This window comes from Phodopus roborovskii, unplaced genomic scaffold (assembly GCF_943737965.1).
Source record: "Phodopus roborovskii unplaced genomic scaffold, PHOROB, whole genome shotgun sequence".
Taxonomy (NCBI): domain Eukaryota; kingdom Metazoa; phylum Chordata; class Mammalia; order Rodentia; family Cricetidae; genus Phodopus; species Phodopus roborovskii.
Window position 1 is genome coordinate 21,747,632 of NW_026126459.1, and position 20,917 is coordinate 21,768,548.

General features: G+C 43.6%; 1 protein-coding gene across 1 annotated transcript; it reads left to right on the forward strand.

Annotated features, from left to right (window-relative positions):
- Window positions 1–3,198: 3,198 nt before the first annotated feature.
- CUNH12orf54 (chromosome unknown C12orf54 homolog) lies at window positions 3,199–20,487 on the forward strand. The gene is made up of 8 exons (XM_051189078.1): window positions 3,199–3,282; window positions 6,218–6,248; window positions 6,648–6,686; window positions 11,793–11,825; window positions 14,283–14,307; window positions 16,758–16,809; window positions 18,050–18,224; window positions 20,356–20,487. The coding sequence occupies exons 1-7, from the start codon at window positions 3,260–3,262 to the stop codon at window positions 18,087–18,089; spliced, it is 243 nt and encodes an 80-aa protein (XP_051045035.1). The 5' UTR covers window positions 3,199–3,259; the 3' UTR covers window positions 18,090–18,224; window positions 20,356–20,487.
- Window positions 20,488–20,917: the final 430 nt, after the last annotated feature.

The following is a 20,917-nucleotide window of genomic DNA, read 5'->3' on the forward strand; positions in this document are numbered from 1 at the left end:
ATTGAGTTGAAAGATGGAAGAAGTTATTCTAAGCAAATGGGACCATAAAGTCGATCGATCTAACAAGATAGATTTCAAAGAAAAATTAATCAGAAAAGACAAAGAAGGACATTTCATTCTGATAAAGGAAACAATAAATCAGGAACATATCACAATCCTAAGTGTATGTGCATCAAACTCAGATACACCCAATTCCACTGAAAATACTCCATTGGCCTTCAAGTCACAGATTAACCCCAACAGAATGGTAGTGGTTTTAATACCCCACTTCCTCCAACTGACAGCCCATCCAGCTACACACTAAACAGAGGAGCATTGAAGGTAAATGACACTATAAATCAAATATGTGTAGTGACTACTACACCCTACTACAGAGACACTTGCTTGGCCATGTTCGTTGCTGCTCTATTCATAATATCCAGAAAGTGGAAACAGCCTAGATCAACAAATTAATGGATAATGAAAATGTGGTACATTTACACAATGGAATATTATTAGGCTGTTAAAATTCATGAAATTTTCAGGTAAATGGATGGAGCTAGAAAAAGAAATCATCATGGGTAAGGTAACCCAGACTCATAATGATAAATATGGTATGTACTTTCTTCTATGTGGATGTTAGCTTTTAGCCTTTGATAGGCATGCTCATAACTGAATAACCACAGAGGTTAAGTATAGAGTAAGGAACTAAGAATTGAGAGAAAATATCTACCAAGGCAGGAAAAATAGCATATATAGTTAGAGAGAAACAAGCGGAAACTATAAGGGGGTATTAAACAGAAAGGGAAAGAAGGGGGTAAGGGAGGGCATGTGGGGGGCATCATTAACACTAAGGGTCATTGAAAGTGTCGTTTGCTTTATTCTTGTTTGTGTGTTTTTATTTGCCTATTTGTGTTCTTCAGAGGGAAAGTAGGTGTGGCCTTCAGAGGTTGAGAAGGTGGAGAGGATATGGAAGGAGATGAGGGAGGGGAACCATGATCAGAACATACTATTTGAAAATAAATTTGTAGAATAAAGTTTCAATAAGATAAAATTTTCAATAAAAATTTAAAAAGAAAGAAAAATGTAAATGAGAATAAAGGATTTAAGTGATTGTGCTGCAGCATTAGCTAGAGGCTGTAGGAAGAACCCTCTGTGGAAATGTCATGTGAGGAGAAACCAAATGAACATTTGGAAGAATGTCCTGGGAAGAAGAGGAAAGTACTCTCTGGACACTTGGAGGGAAGAAAGTCGGTGTAAATGGGAAATGGACAGGACATGGGGAGGAGGAAAACCCCTCAGGAGCTAGCCTGGATGTGTCCTGAGCACGAAGCAAAGGAAACCCATGGTTTGGGGGTGGATATGATCTGTGTGTCTTACAGTGCTCATTCTGACTATTGCAGAAATAAAAAAATTACTCCATTGAGAGGCTTTGTAAGCAGCTCAGGATATAAACATGGCTTGTCTGGAGGCCATGAGAAGTGACCAGGTACACACACACTTTGAGGTACAGACAATAGGGCGAGCTAATGCAAGACAGATATGAGAGAGGTGATGAGTCTGAGACTTTTGACCTGAGTTGTCAGATGCACCATCTCATGTGGCCAGGAAGGTGGATGGAATGAAGAATTTAATTTTGGATAGAATGACAGTTTCTGTTGGCTTGTGGGATATGTCTAGCCAAAATTGATAAAAGTCTATGAGGGAACGTGAAACATGGACTCTATGGAAACTGAGGTAAATAAGGAAGACTATCATTAAAGGAAGGGTCCTGGCACTCAGTGTTAGACTCTAGTTAGTCTCTTGCCACTAATCCTATAAGCAATTCACACCAGTGGGAAAGTGTTGTGTCAGACAGCCCACAGTGCTCTCACTAGTAACAGCAGAAGTTCTAAAATCAACCCAGCCTTTTCCACAAATCCTGGTAGAAACAGGCATGAGGGTGACCAGATGTCCAGACTTCTATAGCAGGGTCCGTCCTGCCATTGTGTCACGGGTTAAATGCACTGTGACTCCACTTCAGATTCCAGATCTTTTTGCTCTCTGCTAAGGCATCATTGAATCTTTGCCACAATCACCTAGGCAGATTGTGGGCTCTGGAATGTTCTTCTACCTCAGATCCTGTCTTCCTGAATACATTTCAAAGTTCCTACTTTGATGGGAACGTCCCACATTGACACAGGCCTTCTTTGAAGCTGCTCCTCCCAAAGGTCTAATCACAAAAGCAGCAAGACCTCAGCCCTGGTGCTTCTTAGGATTTTTTAGGCATATTAGCTTTGTATTCATTATCATTTTTTGGTAATTTTCCAAGTCAAAAACTTCTGGAATTCAGAACAAAAACGGTTTATCTTCACAGAAATCGTGAAGTCAGATTTTTTTATGTCTTCTTTAGAAACTCAAAACAGAAGAGAGATTCTGCTTTGGGGTTCACTCTGAGGACTGATGGATTCGTTATAAAATTAGTAGAGGGAAACAAAGGAACCAAAGTCTCCTTTGGCTTAAACATTAAACTTCTAATTCTATATTATCTCCTCATTTCACCATTGTCACATGGAGGTAAGAAAATGGGAGGTGAGTCTAGAAGAGAGCAGATTGCCCCACATCTATGATGTCATAGCTGAAGTCACAAAGTGTTGGGAGGGGCAGGTTAACAGCAGGCCACCGCTGTGACATGAGGCTCAAAAGGGAGAAAGCTTAAGCTGGGAAGAGGCTTGGCCAGGTAAGTATCGGGGTCAAGCAACCTGGTAGTGGTTTGGAAGGTGGGGAAGGGTATCCATGAAAAAAGCAGCGAGGGACCCATCCAAGTAGGGTCTGTTCCTTATGTGTTTGGATCATAAAACACTTGAAGGCTAGAACTGATTGATCTCCCACGTTTCCACCCTCAGTAGATAGATGACTAACTATGCTGTTTTCTATCCTCACCTTAGAGCTCATCTCAGCCTCTGGCCAGCCTCCTTCCTAAAATCTTAAATCTGAGTTTCTCGGGTTTTGGAGGGGAGCTACTCTAGGTCAAATGCCTCCTTCCACTCACCATTCACCTTTATTTCTTTATGAATACTACACACACACACACACACACACACACACACACACACATGCTGACCCACTGAAAACAAGGACATTTCCTGAACTACTTAAGCCATGACACAGCTTCCTGCTCAAAAAGTGAGTGCTTTCTTCTCATCATACATCTAAGGGTGTCTCCTCTTATTTATTTCAGGGCCTAAACTGTCTCCATCTTCAGCTCCAGAGGCCTGGTCATATCAAAATATAGGCAAGAATGACATCTGAACAGGAAAGGAGGTAGGCGGGGCCACCAAACATCCCTCAAGGGCCCTTTGGTCAGATCTGTCTATGGAAGAAGTGGCTGCCCTGCTTCCCACCTCCATCTGGCTGCACCTAGGGTGGTGTAAATGGGGGCTTCCTCATGTTCCCCTTATCTCCTTGGTGGAAGGAGCAATCTACCCAAGAAGGTGGACCTGTTATGCTATTCCCCCAAGGGTTGGCTGGGTACTGCAAGCTTAGAGCAATTATTCTCTGGGCCTTTTATGTCCTCTATAGTATCCATCAAAGTCAACACCACGCTTCCCTTAGACTAAGATAATAAAAAAGTAAACCAAAAAAAATCATTTCTGTTAAATAAAAGAAGCTAAAAACAACCCAGAAAACATTAGCTAAAGTAAGGGGGGAAGTTTACTGTGAGCTTATATGTTAAGAAAGCTTCCTTAGGAACTGGAACTTGACTCAGGTCCTTGAAGCACATATTTCAAGGTAAGAATTCATATGAATTAGGAGATAGAAAGAAAGAGGGGTCTCTCATAGGCTTGTAGACTGCCTGTCCTAAGTGCTCTAAGTGGTTAAATTCGCCTCAAGCCTGAGGTGGAACAAAGAACCAAGGGGTGAATCTTAGCAAATAAATTGAGTGGTTTTCTGGACAATGGCTGACCCCTTGTGATTTTATGTGAACAAGCCCACAAGGTACAGCAGAGTCTTGAGTTCTCTACTGAAGAACAGTTTTGTTTTGTTGTGGAGAAGCAGCACAGACCACAGTAATGCTTGAAATGAGCTTACCCCAGAAGTGAGGTCATTCCCCTTGTTTCATAGACGAGGAAGCAAACTCATCCAGGCAAAGGGACTTGACAAAAAGCCTAGAATCCTGGCCCTAAACTCCATTCTTCTAACTGTAATGCCATCAGCTTTCCAGGCACTCTACTACAAAACAGGCAGGTTGCAATAACTAACATAGTTTACAGCAGTCAAAAGACTATAGCAGAATGGAAACACCTGAGTTGGAATCCAGGCTCTTCCCTGTTAGCAAGCATGTGTCACAGCCTGGATTTGCTGCTCAGCAGAGTAGACCACCCACAGTTACCTCACAGGATATCTACAGACAGATTGGGGGCCAGTGCCCAGTTCATTTTCCCTACCTTAAATTCAGGTCATTCTTGCATTAGTCTCCCTCCCTCCCTCTCTCTCTCTCCTGCTCCCAGGGGACCTCTCTTTTGTCTCTTCCCATTAATACCAGAGAGAGAATTAAAAATAAAATACTTCTAAGAACAAAGCCCCAGGTGGATCCTAGTTCTGTTCTCTCTGTACCTCCTGGAGCAAGATGTACAGAACTCATGGGAAGGAATTGGGGGGAAGTAAGGTGCACTGCTTGAACTGGAGTGAGGAACAGCTGTCCTCATGGTCCAGGAGAAATAACACTCTAGCTAGCAAAGGTCTATGCATAGTCTCCCAAGGAGGTTTCTACCCAATTCCATCCATTTCATAGGGATCTTCTGGCCTCACCGTTCTTTGGGAATCCTTTGCTATCCTCTATGTTCCTGGATTTCCTGGGGTTACAGGCCATCATGCTGTTCCTTGGAAAAGCAACTTTCTTGTGGCAGGAACAGTTCAGGCAGGACCTCAGACAGAGACATAAGGGTCCTTGGGTTCTTAAACACACTTTTCCCTCCATCACTTTCCCCTCCCTTCAAATCCTATCTGAGGGGATCTGTCCAGAGGTGCCTGAAAACTTGCCTCTTCCAAATCATTTCCAATCCCCTGGTCCCTTTGGTATGTTATCACTACACAAATCCTCATGTGGCCATGAGACCTGAAGTGAGTTTATTTATGAGCCAACAGAATGGAGATAGCTGATTGCCCATGTTTCACCAGTCTTCATCCCTCTCCCTTCTGCCATGTGTCTACCCCATACTCATCCATTCCCTCTCCAGGGTGACTCAGACATTCTCATAGTATAGCAGATTTTCTTAGACCACCAGCCCCCAAATCTTGACATGAACACTTAATTATGAATGTTCAGCCTTAGCTTAGTCTTGTTTCTAGACTGCTTTTTTAAAACTTAATCCATTTCTATTATTGTATTGCTGCCCCAAGGCTCCTTTACCCCATCTACTGTCCATCCTGCTTTCCTGCTTCCTTTCCCCATTCCTGGCTGGCTGGACCCCCACTGGCTGGCTCCCCTTTCCTCTGTGCCTGCCAGCCCCATCTATCCCTCTGCCTAGCTATTGGCCATTCAGCTTTTTATTAGACCAATCATGTGCCTTAGGCAGGCAAGGTAAAACAGCAACACATCTTTACATAATTAAACAAATGTGGTATAAACAAACGTAACATCTTTATATAGTTAAACAAATACTGTTCCACAGCATAGTAGCACTTAAGAGTAAGACCTTATGGGACCATGGATGTGCTCTGGCTTTTTGCCTATAGCTCTTTATTTTGACACTTTGTCCCTAGCCAAAAGAGGTCTATGCACTGTAACACCCACTTTCCCTTGCATCTCCTTTCCCCAGAATTGTATTTTCTAATAAATGACATTTGAGGAAAGCAATAAGGCCTTCAGTTCTGCTTCCCAGAATAGCAAAGTTTTCAAGTTCTTCCTCAGCTTCCTCCCCAGGCCTATCAGAAGAATGCATTTCAGAACACAAAGACAACAGTTTTATAATTGCATGCACTTCCTCGGAAAGGTCCTAGGCAGTTCAAAGACAAGAGTGGGATGTAGCTGTGATGGGCTGGACGATGGTAAGTAAGGCGCTGCCTTCATTGCTGTTCTGCGGTGTCCTCAAAGTTCTTGGTGACACCAAGAAGATGGAGCCCCAGGTGGAATATAAGATGTGGGATGATGACTATTTCTAAAATTCAAGGACTCTCACTAGTAAAATGGAATTAAGAGAAACTTGTAAATTCCCGTTCCTGCTTCTCATCACATTTCTATCATCTTTCTTTCTAGCACATCCATTGAAGAGACAATAAAATCACAGGTGGGTAAGACAGCCACGTGTGTTGGTTTCTTGAATGGGGGGACTCCTGGATTCCAGGGAGAAAAGAGAAGACAAGGCTCTGACAGAAAATCTGTATGGTAAAGATTATATCTTTGTGTGTAGCACATAGGTTTTGTGGTTCAGGAGTTTGCAAGGCTGGCAGGTCACTAATACCAAGACCACATCATAATTCCAATGCCATTTCTATACCTGACAGTTCCAGGTTAGGTTACAGGGTATTTATATGGCTCTGAGGTACCTGGGAGAAAAATAAAATAACTTTTAGAATTTCACTTCAGTTCCAAGAAATATCTTTTATCCCACCATTTCCGTGTTACATCAGGTCAGACTCTTGGAGAGTTTGGATAATGTTGCCAAGATTTGTCTTGTTTCCAACAGGAAAGGGAGTTAGCAATCACTGAAACCCTGTGGGACCAGGTAAGTACACAGGGATGCTTGCGACAGCACAGTGACATGTGGGAGAAGGGGGGGGGTCTTTTCCTTTAGGCAGATTAGTGATGAAGGTCACCCTGTCCCTCTTGCTTTTTTCTACTACTCTTTGAACCCCAACACCTTTGTGCAGCTTCCAACCACCAATCTGGCCCTGACCAGAGTCCTGTGGTGTCATTTGGTTTCACAGCTGTTGAACCCCTCAGGGCTGGGTGACAGCCACAGACTTGTAAGTGCAAGTTTGGCTGCTCCCGTGGACTCGGTGTGATTGCATCGCTGTGCTGATTCTACACAGTAAATATGATATGACTGCATCCCCAAGCTGATTTAGGTCATTTAGATGGTACTTACTACCTCCATCTGCGAGGATATAGATGAAAACCCAGGGTGGAGAAGAACACTGCAAGTGAGCCCCAGCTCTGTCCTCTCTCCCTGCAACCCCCCTGTAACCAGTTGATGGAACCCTGTGCAAGTGTTTTGGGATAAGGGTCAGGATATGAACTGAATGTGGGTCCTCTGCTCCAGGGTCCATGGATAGAGAGCACTCCAGCTGGCAGTGTTCTGAATAGCAACGTGTTCCTGAACCACTATGTGGATGTTGATGGAAACCAATGTAGTTTTCATTTCCCTGAAGGATAAACTGTTCACGCTGTTTGAAAAGTTTATTGAGCATTTTGTTCCTCCTTTTGAGAAACATCTGTTCAGTTTATTAACCAATTATTGATGGGAAGATTTGGGAGGGTGTGGTTCTTTCTACACATGATTCCCCTCCGGTAAATAGTTGGCAAAGCCTTTTTCTGTTTTGTACCTGTCTCCACTCTACAGACCTTTCCTTTGCCCTGCAGATTTTGATGCGTGTGATACCTTTCAATTCTTGGAGTTATTTTCTGTTCTGTTGGAATCTTTTCAGAAAGTTTTTGCCTTTGTCTATATATTATTTATTTTGTTTTCAGACAGGTTACTTCATGTATTCTCAAACACATAACTCCCCATTAGCAATGATAAAGGACAGGAAAATGTGGAATGATACATTAATGAGAGTAAACAACTGCCAACAAGCACCACTATATATATCAGTGCTATCTCTTGACATTGACAGAGGAAAAAACAGATTAAAACTATTTTTATATTCATACTCAGCTCATCTTATATTTATATAAAAGAAGGGGTAGTCTTTTTGAGACAGGTTCTCTCTATTATGTGGCCCTGGCTGTCCTGGAACTCTCTATGTAAACCAGACCGGCCTCAAACTCAGAGACTCACCTGCCTCAGCCTTCAGAGTGCCATGATTAAAAGTTTGCACCACCGCCACTGGCTTGTATAAAAGAATTTAGTTGGAGCTGTCTTACACAAAGGATAATTCTTCTCCCAAAGACCATAGGTATCAGATTTAAAACCCAAGGTCAGGTGTGATATATAACACCTCCAAAGTTGCTGATCAGAGGTGTCTCAGGAGCCTACAAGACAATAAAAACTATTGCTATTGCTCTTGAATGCCCACCAGAAGCTGGTGGTAAAATCCTATTGCTAAAGACCACATACTTTGATCACTTGACATGGGGATATCAATTTGGTGCTGACCAGATTACTTCCTGATCTTTCGTAGTACTGGAAAGTCTACAGGCTGCTAAGGGAGGAAGCATCAATAATCTTACCCAGCTGTGAACCCTATAAACCACTATACAAATGTGGCATAATGTGCCTATTGGTGCAATAGTGGCAAGAACTTTATGTAGGTAACCAACTACTTTCTGATTTGACTTAAGACATTCCATAGGAGGAAATACATGCATATGTAAAACTGGCTAAGAATCCATGGTTGGAAGTTTATAGGTCCCAGGGGTGGAACTAAATGGACATAGTGTCAAGTTTCTTTGTTCAATAGGTGATGGTTCACCCAGAAACTCACAACTTGTCATCACACAGTGATAAATGTCTACAGAGCATTCAGCCATAATTAGAAAACCCTATATCATATTCTCTCCTTCAAATTCTCAAGGATCACCATAGAAGAGAGGCAAAAAGATTGTAAGATGTAAGACCCAGAAATTGGTGAGGGCAGGGTGAAGCAGTGTCTTCTGGACATGACAGGATCTTTGTAGTCATGAAATCACAATAACCATGGTTATTTGTATAAGATCTGCACAAGAGTAAGCCAGTTGACATTTGAGTACAGAGAGAAATTCCCATGAGCCCACATTTTTAACTGAGGAACTATTGGCATTTTATGGCTTCTTGGGGAAGAATCATTTTTCTTTAAAGCCATAGTTCCTGGCATATTGACGACACTCCAGTGTATGGCTTCATACACACAAGTGTATGGGCAGCACAAATTGGACTTGGTGATGTATTGGGGGAAAAGACACATGAAGATGGGAGTAGGTGGGAGTTGATCTAGTAGTTAGGGGGAGCAGTGAGAGGATTATTTAGTCAAAATGCTTTGCATACACATGAAATTCTCAAAGAATTAATAAAAATATTTTTTAAAAACAGACCTTTCTTGGCTGGAGAAATGGTTCTGTAGTTAAGAGCACTTCTTGCACTTGCAGAGGATCCAGGTTTGGTTCTCAACACCTGTAACTCCAGGTCTGAGAGATCCGGCGCCCTCTTCTGACATCCACAGGCATCAGGCACATACATGGTCCACTTACATTTAGGCAGATCATTCAGATGTCTTTTTTTAAGTGGTACCCTGGAAACTTTAAAGTTTCAGCTACCTTTTTCTTTTATTAAATGTGTTCTTTTGAAAGTTCCACACATGCGTATAGTACATTCCGGTATCTGTCACCTTCGCTCTCATTTCCTACCTTCCTTACACACACCCTCCTTACACATCCCTTTCCCACATTCACTTTCTTTGTTCTGTGAGTTTGCTACTATTCACTGGAGTGTAGTAAGTGCCTCGGTGGGTACACAGCTGAATACAATGTCTGCTTCCCCTCAAAGTGCCAGTCTGATCAGTTGTCATTTGTAACAGACACTACCTGTCTAGGGGCATATTACTAGCCTCGATTATTCAAATTATATTAGTTATATTCTCCCTGCTGAGAGGAGTCGCTGTGCGGGACTCCAACTTTTGCAGAGATTCCCCAGTCACTACCACCACCATGATGGCCTGCCAGCTACAGGTTTGCCTCTGCTGTTCTGGGAATGGTGGTTTTGAATCAGGACACACTGTCACCAAGACACTGGAATGCAGGAGGCCCACTCAAACTCGTGTTCACCTTTTCTCTGGGTCCTCTCAACCAGATGGCAACTGGATTTTGTCACTAGTGACGCCCATTGTGCCTGTTGTGGGGAATGCAACAGGTTCCAAATACGTCTCATGCCTGTGTTCTGGCTCGCCCGGGTGGTAGTGTGGGTGCTGGCTTCCGTGTGTGCCTTGGGCTAGACCCTCCAGGATACTCTTTGCTTTAGCCACGGTGTCACACTGCTGCCAGTGCCTTGAGGCCAGAGCTGTCCTAGCTAGACAGCCATCTCAGGTTACCCAGCTCGGTGTCATGCTTCCACGCCCTGCTCAGCCTCTCTCCAGCTTGATATCTGTGGTGGTTTCAATGAGAATGGCTGCAATAGGCTCATCTGCTTGAATATTTGGTCCTCGGTTGGTGGAACTTTGCGGGAAAGATTAGGAAGGGGGAGGATTGGCATTGTTGGAGGAGGTGTGCCACTAGGGTGTGGGCTTTGAGGTTTCAAAAGTCCATGCTACTCCTAGTTATCCCCACCCCACCCCGTGTGTGTGTGTGTGTGTGTGTGTGTGTGTGTGCGCGCGCGCGCGCGCGTGCTTGTGAATCAAGGCGTGGCTTCCAGTCTCCCTGACATGATCATCATAGACACTAACATTCTGACACATTAAACCCTATACAAACTATTTCTTCTATAAGTTGCCTTGGTCATGGTGTCTTATCAGACCAATATAAAAGTAACCAAGACATTGTTCTAACAGTGTTCATGTCTGGGGATGCAAGTGTAGGGTACCATACCTTCCGGGTACCTACCACTGACCTCATAGGATGGTTTGAATGAGAATGTCCCCACAGACTCGTCGGCTTGAATACTTGGTCCACAGTTGGTGGATCGTTTAGGAAGGATTAGGAGGTGTGTTCTTGTTGAAGAAGTGAGTCACTAAGAATGGGCTTTGAAGCTTCAAAAGCCCATGCCAGGCCCAGGCTCCCTCCCTCTCTCCCTTCCCCTCTTCCTCTCGCTGTCTGCCTGCTCCTTGGCGTCAGATGTAGGCTCAGCCACTGCTCCAGTGCCGTGCCTGTCTGCCTGATGCCATTCTCCCCACAATGATGGCCAGGGACTCACCTTCCAAAACTGAGCAAGGCCAATGAAATGCTTGCTTTTAGAAGTTGCCTTGGTCATGCTGTCTCTTCGCAGCAACAGAAAAACAATGTCTACCCCACCGTTCAGGTGTTCAGGTGCCATTTGCTGGCTGGTGCTGGCTGCTTCTCTGCTGGAGATTTCACAGAACTTGTCATGTGTGTCTGTTTCCCACACTTTGCACTGACCTATCTATCCCTTTGTGTGTTTCTGGTGCTCTTCAACAAGTTCTCTCACCGGAATAGTCTGCTCTTGTTTGTCCTGATCCTTCCCCCTCACATGTCACAGAGAAGCAACTTCTAACTTCTGTCTTACCCAGAAGTCCTTAAGGGTATAGCTCAGGCTGACTTCAAATTCAAGGTCCCCTCCAGCACTGGCCTATTAGCCAGCACCAGCATGGCCAACAGTATTCATTTTAATAGCTGTGCTCAGTTTCAACAAAAGGACTGATTAAACAGAAATGAAGTGTAACACTGAGTTTCACTAACATTCTCTTCAGAGCCCAGCCCTTCTTAGAAATATCATTAGCTTTCACATGGAGAACTGGCTTGGAGATCTATGTAGAGATGAAGTCATTGTGGGTTATTGTTGGGGCTAAAACGGCCCAGCCTGTTGGAACTCACACTTGACACACTGGAGCAATTGGGTTATGACATAAAATAATACACTATAAACTTGGAGGCTAGGTCACTTAATTTTAAATATAAGTTCACTCTGTGATAAAGTGATACTAATAATCTTTTTGTGTGTGTGTGTGTGTTTTTCTTCTGCCAGGTGCTAACAGCCTTTAAAGGCATCCAAAAGGAGGTGAGGTTAAACTTTTATTCTCTAAGTCCCCTGCCTTTTAACATCATTTTTCTTCCATGCCCTGCTGAGAACACTTACCAAGGTGTTCGTTTCAAAGAATATGACTGTTTTGTCACCCCAGGCAACTGCGGCAAGAAGATGCCTAACAACTCCCTCTGAGGAACTATAGTAAAACACCAGAGGGGGGATTGAATTTACCAGAAATTCTCCCAAAAGAATTCTTGATGTGATCATATGAAGTGCTGAGCAGGGACTACAGAGAGGGGAACCCTCGGGATAGCATGAGTGGCCCTGGGAGACGACATGCCTCTGAACTGTGGGGAAGTGTAAATTATAGCCCAGGTCTAAACTTTTGTCCCCATGCAGAGTTCAATCTCTTTTCTAAACACTGATCAAATGTTTAAACATTATATTAAAGCAGGAGCTGTAGTGCTGGCCCTTCCCCAGAGGCTAAGCTTGTTCAAACTGCTGAGGCACCTCAGACCCACCAAGTCCCCTGCTGCATCCACACCCTTCTCCCTCCCCTCCCTCTCCTGTTCTTACTCCTACACCTCTTCTTTATCTATGTAATAATATATTCACAATTACTATTAACTTATATAGACTATAATCAGAAGAAAATCTAATTTTGACCATGTATCATATCAGAAAACAAGGGCAAGCAGGAAACTTCTTTACACACTTCTTTTGTTCTCCAAAGAAAGACAAAATTTCATTAAAATGAGACTCTAAACATACTAGGAGCCCCTCCATCTTAGGAACAATTGACCTCTCTTCCTAGTTGGAGAGGAATAATGAGCAAGGGGGCTGAGGAGACACTAAAATTTTTCGATCTTTCACTTTGGTCCTGGAACTGGGTCCCGCTCTGTGGTCCAAGAAGTCACACCATGTGTCCTACTGCAACGTCTGGAACTTACTCTCATGGAAGCCACGGCAGGCTTTGCTTCTAACTAGATCAAGTGGGCGCTGGACAGAGATCAGAAATGTCATAGTCCCACCCATTTTTACCTCTGGGGGTCAGGGTATTTTCTCTCTACCTAGAATTTTAGTCTCCTGAGACCATATTCTCCTGCAGACAGAACCTAAGCTAATGGGGGGTGGGGGGGGGCAACCCTTTTTTGCTGGGATGTATATGAAGTTAACAGTCCATCTGCTCCCAGTCCCCCACAGAAGGCCTCTCTGGTGCCTTCTCTTAGAATGATTCAGATACAGTCTCTTCCCTACCAAACTTCATGTTGGTTCAGACCAGATCCCCAAGGCATAGTGAAAGGGGAAAAAAAATTAACTCAAATACTAAGATAAGACAAGCAAGGTGCTGGAGAGATGGTTCAGTGGCAAAAGGGTTCCCTCACCCACAAGGCAGCTCCAGTTCCAGGGATACGATGCCCTCTTCTGGCATCTACAGGTACTGCATGCATGGAACACAGCTATCCACACAGGCAAAACACTCAATACACATGAAATAAGTCTGTTTTGTTTGTTTTGTTTTGTTTTTCAAAACATGATTTCTCTATGTAGCTTTAGAGCCTGTCCTGGTACCTGTTCTGTAGACCAAACTAGCCTCGAACTCAAAGAGATCCACCTGCCTCTGCCTACCAAATGCTGGCGTTAAAGTTGTGCACCACAACTGCCAAGAAGTCCTTTTTTAGAAAGAAGTCAAGCAAAGGAGTATAAAATGTGCCAATTAGGACAAGCCCCATTTCTGATTAGACCCACATCAGAGCAACCAGCAGCTGTATACACTGAGATAAGTAGAAAGGGCCTGAAAGGGCCCTTCCCAAGTCTACAGGGCATCCCTTGAAATAACATGAGAAAAGTCAAAGCATAAAAGCTAGAAGAAAATAAGTAAGCTCTTTGTGTATTCAGGCTGTGGGTAATGAGCTGTGTCTCCCATCTCTACTCACTTTATTATCCAGCATCATGTTGTAGGTGACACATTGAAGCAGCCAGCTTTGAAATATACAAAACCAATGTAAACTCTTTTAAGGAATGTATAGCTCCACCCGATGTGTCTTAGCTATGGTTTCTGCTGCTGTGAAGAAACACCATGACCACAGCACCTTTCATAAAGGAAAACATTTAATTGGGGTGGCTTGCAGTTTGAGAGGTTCAGTCCATTATCATCATGGCAGCACATGGTGGTGTGCAGGCAGACTTGGTGCTGGAGAAGGAGCTGAGAGTTCTACACCTGAGCTACAGGCAACAGGAAGTGAACTGACTCACTGGCGTGACTTGAGCATATATGAGATCTCAAAGCCCGCCTCCAAAGTGACACACTTCCTCCAACAAAACCACACCTACTCAACAAGGCCACACCTCCTAATAGTGCCACTCCCTTTGGGGGTCATTTACTTTCAAACCACACCGCATGTTTGTGCTCCACAATTAGACGCCTCTGAAGACCCAGGGGTACCAGCCTTCTAAGTCTCTCACCACTGAATCCTCATTCCCTTTCAGCTTCAGGAAGATGCTCGGATTCGAGGTAAAAAAGAACGATGCCAAGGTTTGGATACGGGAATAAGGGGAGGAATCTGAGAGGAAAGGGTTTATCCTGAAGTCTCATCTGAAGACCTGCTGTCTGGATTACAGCTGAACTCTGGCTTCCTTGCTGTCAAGCTGAACATTGACTTTCCTGGAAGCCTCCATAAACACATTTCTCCATCCAGCCCACTTACCTGAAATCTTGGTCTGTTAACACTGCTGCTGTAGAATGTCATAGACTAGTGGCTTATAAACAACAGAAATTTATTTCTCATAGTTTGCTGGCAGATTTGATTGTTGATGAGGGCTACTTCTCTGTGTTAGCTGCTTCTCTGCTACTGACCAGAGCCAGGCTACCTCCTGGATCATCGTTCTCCTTTTCACTTCCTTTTCCCAGTGGAAATGGCACAGGAGTTGTTTTTAACAAGGATACTAATCCAATTTGTGAGAAGTCTGGCTCCCACAGTCCTGCTTCCAAAAACCATCACATTGGTGATTTGGTTTTAACATGGGCCACAACATTCCATCTGTAGCCCTTGGACAGAAAGAATCTGGAGACAGAGAAATTACTCTTGAGAGACTGAGAAGTCCTAGCATTCAATCAGATGTGGTTCTTTCCAATAGAAAAGAGACAACTAGCACAGAGTGGAATGGTTTCCCAGCTCTGTGGGAAGGGCTTAGTAGAGATAGAATAGTGGAAAGATTTACATGGAATTAGTGACCGAGTTGCAATTCTTTTTAGGGTGTGTGTGTGTGTGTGTGTGTGTGTGTGTGTGTGTGTGTGTGTGTACAAATGCCCTCAGAGACTAGAAGAGGTCATCAGATCTGATACAGCTGGAGTTAGAGGTGGTTATGTACAACCCATTGTGGGTACTGGGAACCGAACTCAGGCCCTCTGAAAGAGCAGCAATTGCTTTTAACCACTGAGCTATCTCTCTAGCACAAATTTTAGTTTCCAGATACTCAAGACTGTGTAATTATCATCAAAGCCATATTTGGGGTTCTTTCCTCTGCTCATCCCAGAATAGAACCCATCAGTCATGGTTCATTTGGTTTTTGTATTATTCAAATCATCCATGTCTCTTGTTAAGCATGAGTCCTAGGGTGGGCTTGAGTTCTGAGGATCCAGATATGTCTCCCATATGATGCCAATGTCACTGAGCCATCTGTCAGGATGAAATGGGATTAATTCAAGGACCTCCAAATGCCATTAAAGGGTTGAAGGTACTTTGCCTGTGGGTACAATAGGCAAAGGGGCACTATCCAAATATTGGGGGGTCTCTCCACAAAACAGAACTCAAATAAGTACAAATCTTGGGAATATTTAAATATAAGCAGTCCAGATCTTTCTTTGATCTTCAAAGTTAGTCCATCACACCCATGCAAGTAAATTTGTTCTGGTAGAATCTATTGAGACATTGTCACTGTGACCTCTAAGGTCAAATGGCAAAGGGCAACACTTGCTCATGCTTGAAAGATGTTCTTCTCTCTCTAAGCAAACTTGATTTCTATAGAAGTCAATGCAGAGTCTTGGGAATCCCTCTATGAATGCCCACACTGTAAAAATGTGGATTTGGGATCTAACTGCTGCTATTGCTGTTCTGCTTCCTAAAGAGAACAGGTGATAAATTTTGAGTAATGAAAATGTATCCATTTTTCCATAGCTGAGAATGTAGCTCAGTTGGTAAGAGTTTTCATCTTGCATACACAAAGCCCTGGATTCAATACTTACCATTATATAATGCCTGTAATTCAAGCACTAGGGATAGAGGCAGGAGGATCAAGAGGTCAAGGCCATCCTTGGCTACATAGTGAGTTCAAGACCATCCTAGGATACATCATATCCCATCCCAAACAATATAAAATCCACAGGCTGTGGAGAATTGATCAGGAAAAGACTGGCCATGCAATCATGAGGACCTGAATTCAGGCCCTGAACCCATTTGAAAAGCCGAGTATTGTTGCATGTGCTCGTAACCTCAGCCATGAGGTAGTGAAGGTCAGTAGATCCTTGGGGCTTGCTGGCCTTTCCTTACTTGGTGAGTTCTAGGCCAGTAAGAGATCCTGTCTCAAAAAGCAATGTAGATAGATCTAAGGAGCAACATGTGAGGCTGACCTCTGCTCTATACACACACACCACTTTCCCACACTGACCCTCCCCAAAACATGCTATAAAAAGTAAGAAAGTTGGAAATGGCTCCTCCAGGGGCAGTATCTGAGTCTGAGGCAGTTGACTCTCCAGCTTGATTGAGAATAGCTTTCTAGTACCACAACTGACTATGCTTCACAGCTATCTGGTACTGCATCCTATCCTCCTCCAACAGGTTCTATGTTACCATGAGTCTGGCCCCTCCCACTCTGACTGACTGGCGAGTCTCTTAACTGAATATGTGAGCTTGGCATCTGGGGAGACATTTCCAGACACCTTTAACAGAATGTCTCCTTTCTTAGGCATGAGCAACCGTTCTGTGACATCCATGCCACCTGCGCCTCCCAGGACTGGGTAAGTGGCCCTATTCTGATAGTCTGGAAAAAGGGATAACATCCACCTGGCAGTGGGTGTTGTGTCCAGAAATGTAGCTAGCTATGGGCCTTGCCACCTTCTGAAGCCTATAGTTGTGGTACATGCCCTCTTGAAAGAGCATGAGGTGGTTCTCCCTCACTCTCAACTGATGGTAAGCAGCAAAGCCAAGGCTTCTTCTCCAACCAGACCTCCCATCAGAAATTCCCAAAATATTACAGTCAGACCTGGACCTCGCCAGAACAGATTTTGGGAAATTCTTCTCACTGAACCAGGGAGTGGGCTTGAGTTCCAAGGTTCTGTCCCTCTGCCTCTCATATTACATCACAGCTAATAAGGTCACACAGAGAGACAGTGAGTTGGAAAGAAACATCACGAAGAATGATAAAGAATCAAGGGTTTTCTTATAAGGTTATAAAATCAATTACTGGAATCTTGAGAGCCCTATACCCCAACACTGAGCACAGACTAGGGAGAAAGATCCAGCCACCACCTAGAGATTTAATTTAAGCATCAAGAATGACTTCCAGCAGTGACACCTGAAAGTCCTTAGTGAGTAGTGAAAAAGGAGGATAGCATTATACTTCAGGTGGATTTGGAGATATTTTTAAAATATCTCTTTGACATGTTTCAGGTATGGCTCTGCCTAAACCAAGAACTGGAAAAGGTGAGCTCCCTATTCCCCACCTAAACATAATTTACTCTTCCCAGAGCACTGGCCTTACAAAGCAAAGCCATATCATTTATTCATGTTTTTCAGCATAGAGGCTTGAACTCAGGCTTGTCAGGCAAATGCTCTACCACTGAGTTAAATCCACAGCTCTCTTTTTGCACTTTTCATTCTGAGTCATGGTCTAAGTTGTCTCATTCTCTTGCAGTAGCCTGGATATGCAAGGAACACTGATGGGCAATAGGTTTTTACAGAAACTCTAAATCTAATTATCATAAATCTTTGATAAGAACAATAATGACTGGCCAAAACTCTATCATCTATCATCTAATCTTAATACTCCTCTAAAACCAGAGGCATTCGGCTCTGATGAGTTATGACTCTTAATCCCAGTGCCCAACAAGGACTTTTTTTCCTCGTGGAACTGGAAACCCAGACTCAGTGATGCCCATTTCTGCTAGTGTAGATGCTCAAAGACAGCAAAGAATGTGAAGGGTGGAAAGACTGGGATGTCGTTGCTTCATGATCTACTATTCCTCTTGTTTGGTACAGAAGCGTCAAGCCTCCAGATTTCTCTACAGCCCCAAAGTAGGATCACAGCTCAACTCTAGAGAGCAGCCATCAGAAGCCATTCCTAGAACCCAAGAACGTTAACTCAGTGACCAGCCAGCCTTCTACCCTAGACTCTAACTCTGTCATCAAAGAAGGACTCCTATGTTTCTTCCAGGTACTTCCTCAAATACCCTTCGCTGCCTATACTTCCTTGACTACCCTCCCATAAATAGGAGGGACTCAGACTTCCTAGGTACTGTTAACATGACGGGAACACCCTAGCAAGCAGGCTAGTCCTGAGCAAAGGTGATGAGGTTGAAAAAGCAAACAGGTGAGGGCATGATCAGCCCATGTTCTTTTGATCTCTCTGGTTAAGACAAAGAACCAAACAGTCTATGCCAGCCAGGTGGTTCTGTATAGGAAAGAGTGTTGAAGAAGCAGAGAAAAACAACAGATAGAGATGGAGCAGTGGAGAGTTTAAAATACTGATGAATGTGAAAACCGTAGTTTCTTCATAGAAAGTATTTTAGAAACTCAAATTACTTTGGGGACTTAATTCAGCACCAAGAGTCAAGCACTATATAGACATGCATAATGGACTTCTTTTTAACTTTTATCAAGTTTCTTTGACAGTTTCATACAACATATTAAATCCCCCTCTAGTCCCCCTCCACTTTATACCTTATACCACCCCCATATTCATGAATTTTTGTCATTGCTGTTGTTCTGTTGAGACCAAGTGAGTTTATCCAGAGATGTTTGTGTGATCATGAGTTTGGAATTATCCCCTGGAGCCTGGTGAGCTCTTTAGTGGGTACACAACTGGGGGAAAATAATGACTCTCTCCTCCAGAATCCATCAGTAGTTCAAGAGGGAGAGGCAGGGGTCCCATCCTCCCTGACCCATGATTGACTCTTGATAGGCCAAGTCTTGTGTAGGTTTACTGTAGGCAGCCATAACTGCTATGAAATCAAGGTCGTATTGACTGTGTCATAAGGGCCCATAAAACAGTGTGTCACAGCCATTTTCCCTGTCTTCCAGCTCCTACATTCCTTCTTCCTCCTTTCTTCAGGGTTCCCTAGGCCTTAGCAGAGTGGCATGAATAGCCTATTTAGAGTTGAACACTCAACTCTCACGTTCTCTTTGAGCACCTTGAGTACTGTGCATCTTTTCATTAATCACCATTTATTGCAGAAAAACTTCTCTGATTCAAGGTGAGAGTGGCATTTGTCTATGGGTAAAAACATAAATATGCAAAGGTATTCAACTGCCTTCAGATTCTTTTTTTTAATTTATTATTTTACATGTCGATCCCAGTTCCTTCTCCCTCTCTCCCTCCCTCCCTCACTTTACCCTCTCTGCCCTCTCACATGCACCCTAACCACCCTCCCCTCCCATCCCCCCACCCCAATTCCATATGTAGGGGAATGCCATCCACTTGGGGTCATGTAGATCTGACAGGTCATGTGAAGTAGGGACTAGGACTTCTCTCCTGTCTCTAGATTAAGGCAGTTATCCCTCCATGGGGGATGTGTTCGCGCGCGGTCCTTTTGTGCACCAGGCTGCAGAAACACATAGAGACAGCTGACCTGAACAAGGAGGAGCTAATGGGCCCCCCAGACTGATAGCTGGGAAGCCAGCATGGGCCTGACTCAGGCCCCCCTGAATATGGGTCTCAGCCAGAAGGACTGAGCAGTCTAAGGGACTTCAGATTCTTTTTAATAATGCAATTGAACATGATGCTACCCATGGACACTATTTAACCAACAAACCATTTCCTCAACCCTGTTAATGCTCCTTTACCTTAGGCTCATCTGACTCCTAACCCCATAATGCAGGACACTTCCTCAGATGCTCCCCAGGCCTCCTCCAGGACTTACAGAGAATCCTTCTCAAGACACAACCTGAGTGATGTAAAGAAAAAAAAAAAGATTTCATCTGCCTGAGTCTTAGCACAGCAACTATATATTTTCTTAAGTGTCCCCTTTGAAATAGTTTACCCCATTTCCCCTGTAAACAATCAAAATACACAAAGATTCTAATATTCAAAATAAGATTGCATCCTTCTAAAAGAACGTTAGTCATAAAGCTTTTGTTGTCTCTCAAAAGCCCTCTTGATTCAGATGGGGAGGTGGAAATCTTTCCTGTTAGTCAGCAAGTGCACAGTGGCAAGGATGATGAGCTGGGCCTGCTCGGGCACAGTCCACAGTAATAGCTCTCTATTACTTTGTCTTATGCTGGATGGGAGCCTGAAGCTGGTCACAGGCACACCTTCCATGTCACCTGACCAATGCATTATCTTCCAGGGCTCAGCTCAGTTGCCGGAAAACCAAAGGCTATGAGACAGACATCCTTATTGCCAGCATCTATGGCAGCAACTGGGAATTTGGAAATCAACTGAGAGCCAGGCACATCCGAACTGCCAAGCAAAGAATCCATCAGATAAACAATGGAGGAAATAAATGTGATGTAAACGAATGTCATTTTGGTTCTTCCTGGGTTGTGGGACATTAATGACAGAGCTGGTAAGCCGCAGCTCTGAGAAATGGGAGAAAACCTGAGTCACAGCTTGTACACTCATTCACTGTCCCTTGTTCTTCTTTATGGGGTCCAGTGACCTTTATTGTGAAGTAAAAAGGCATCAGGACTGAAGGCTCCTTTCATGTCTAACACACTGTGTCCCTAATAGTCTCAAAGTACCATTCCACCAGTCACCCCCACATATGTGAGGACCACTTAATCCAAGAATTTCTTACACTATTTAGAATTTTGTAAATATAAATACATATGTTATACAGCAAGAAAGACAGCTTTTACTTTTCTAAATATAATCTGAATAAATGAACACAACATATTAAATAACTCTAC

Excerpts from the sequence above, each read along its gene's own strand:
- CUNH12orf54 (XM_051189078.1), top strand. The coding sequence starts at position 3,260 with ATGACATCTGAACAGGAAAGGAG. Across the intron at positions 6,249-6,647 it reads AAGAGACAATAAAATCACAG|GAAAGGGAGTTAGCAATCAC; the intron begins GTGGGTAAGACA and ends TGTTTCCAACAG. Across the intron at positions 16,810-18,049 it reads CCTGCGCCTCCCAGGACTGG|AAGCGTCAAGCCTCCAGATT; the intron begins GTAAGTGGCCCT and ends TGTTTGGTACAG.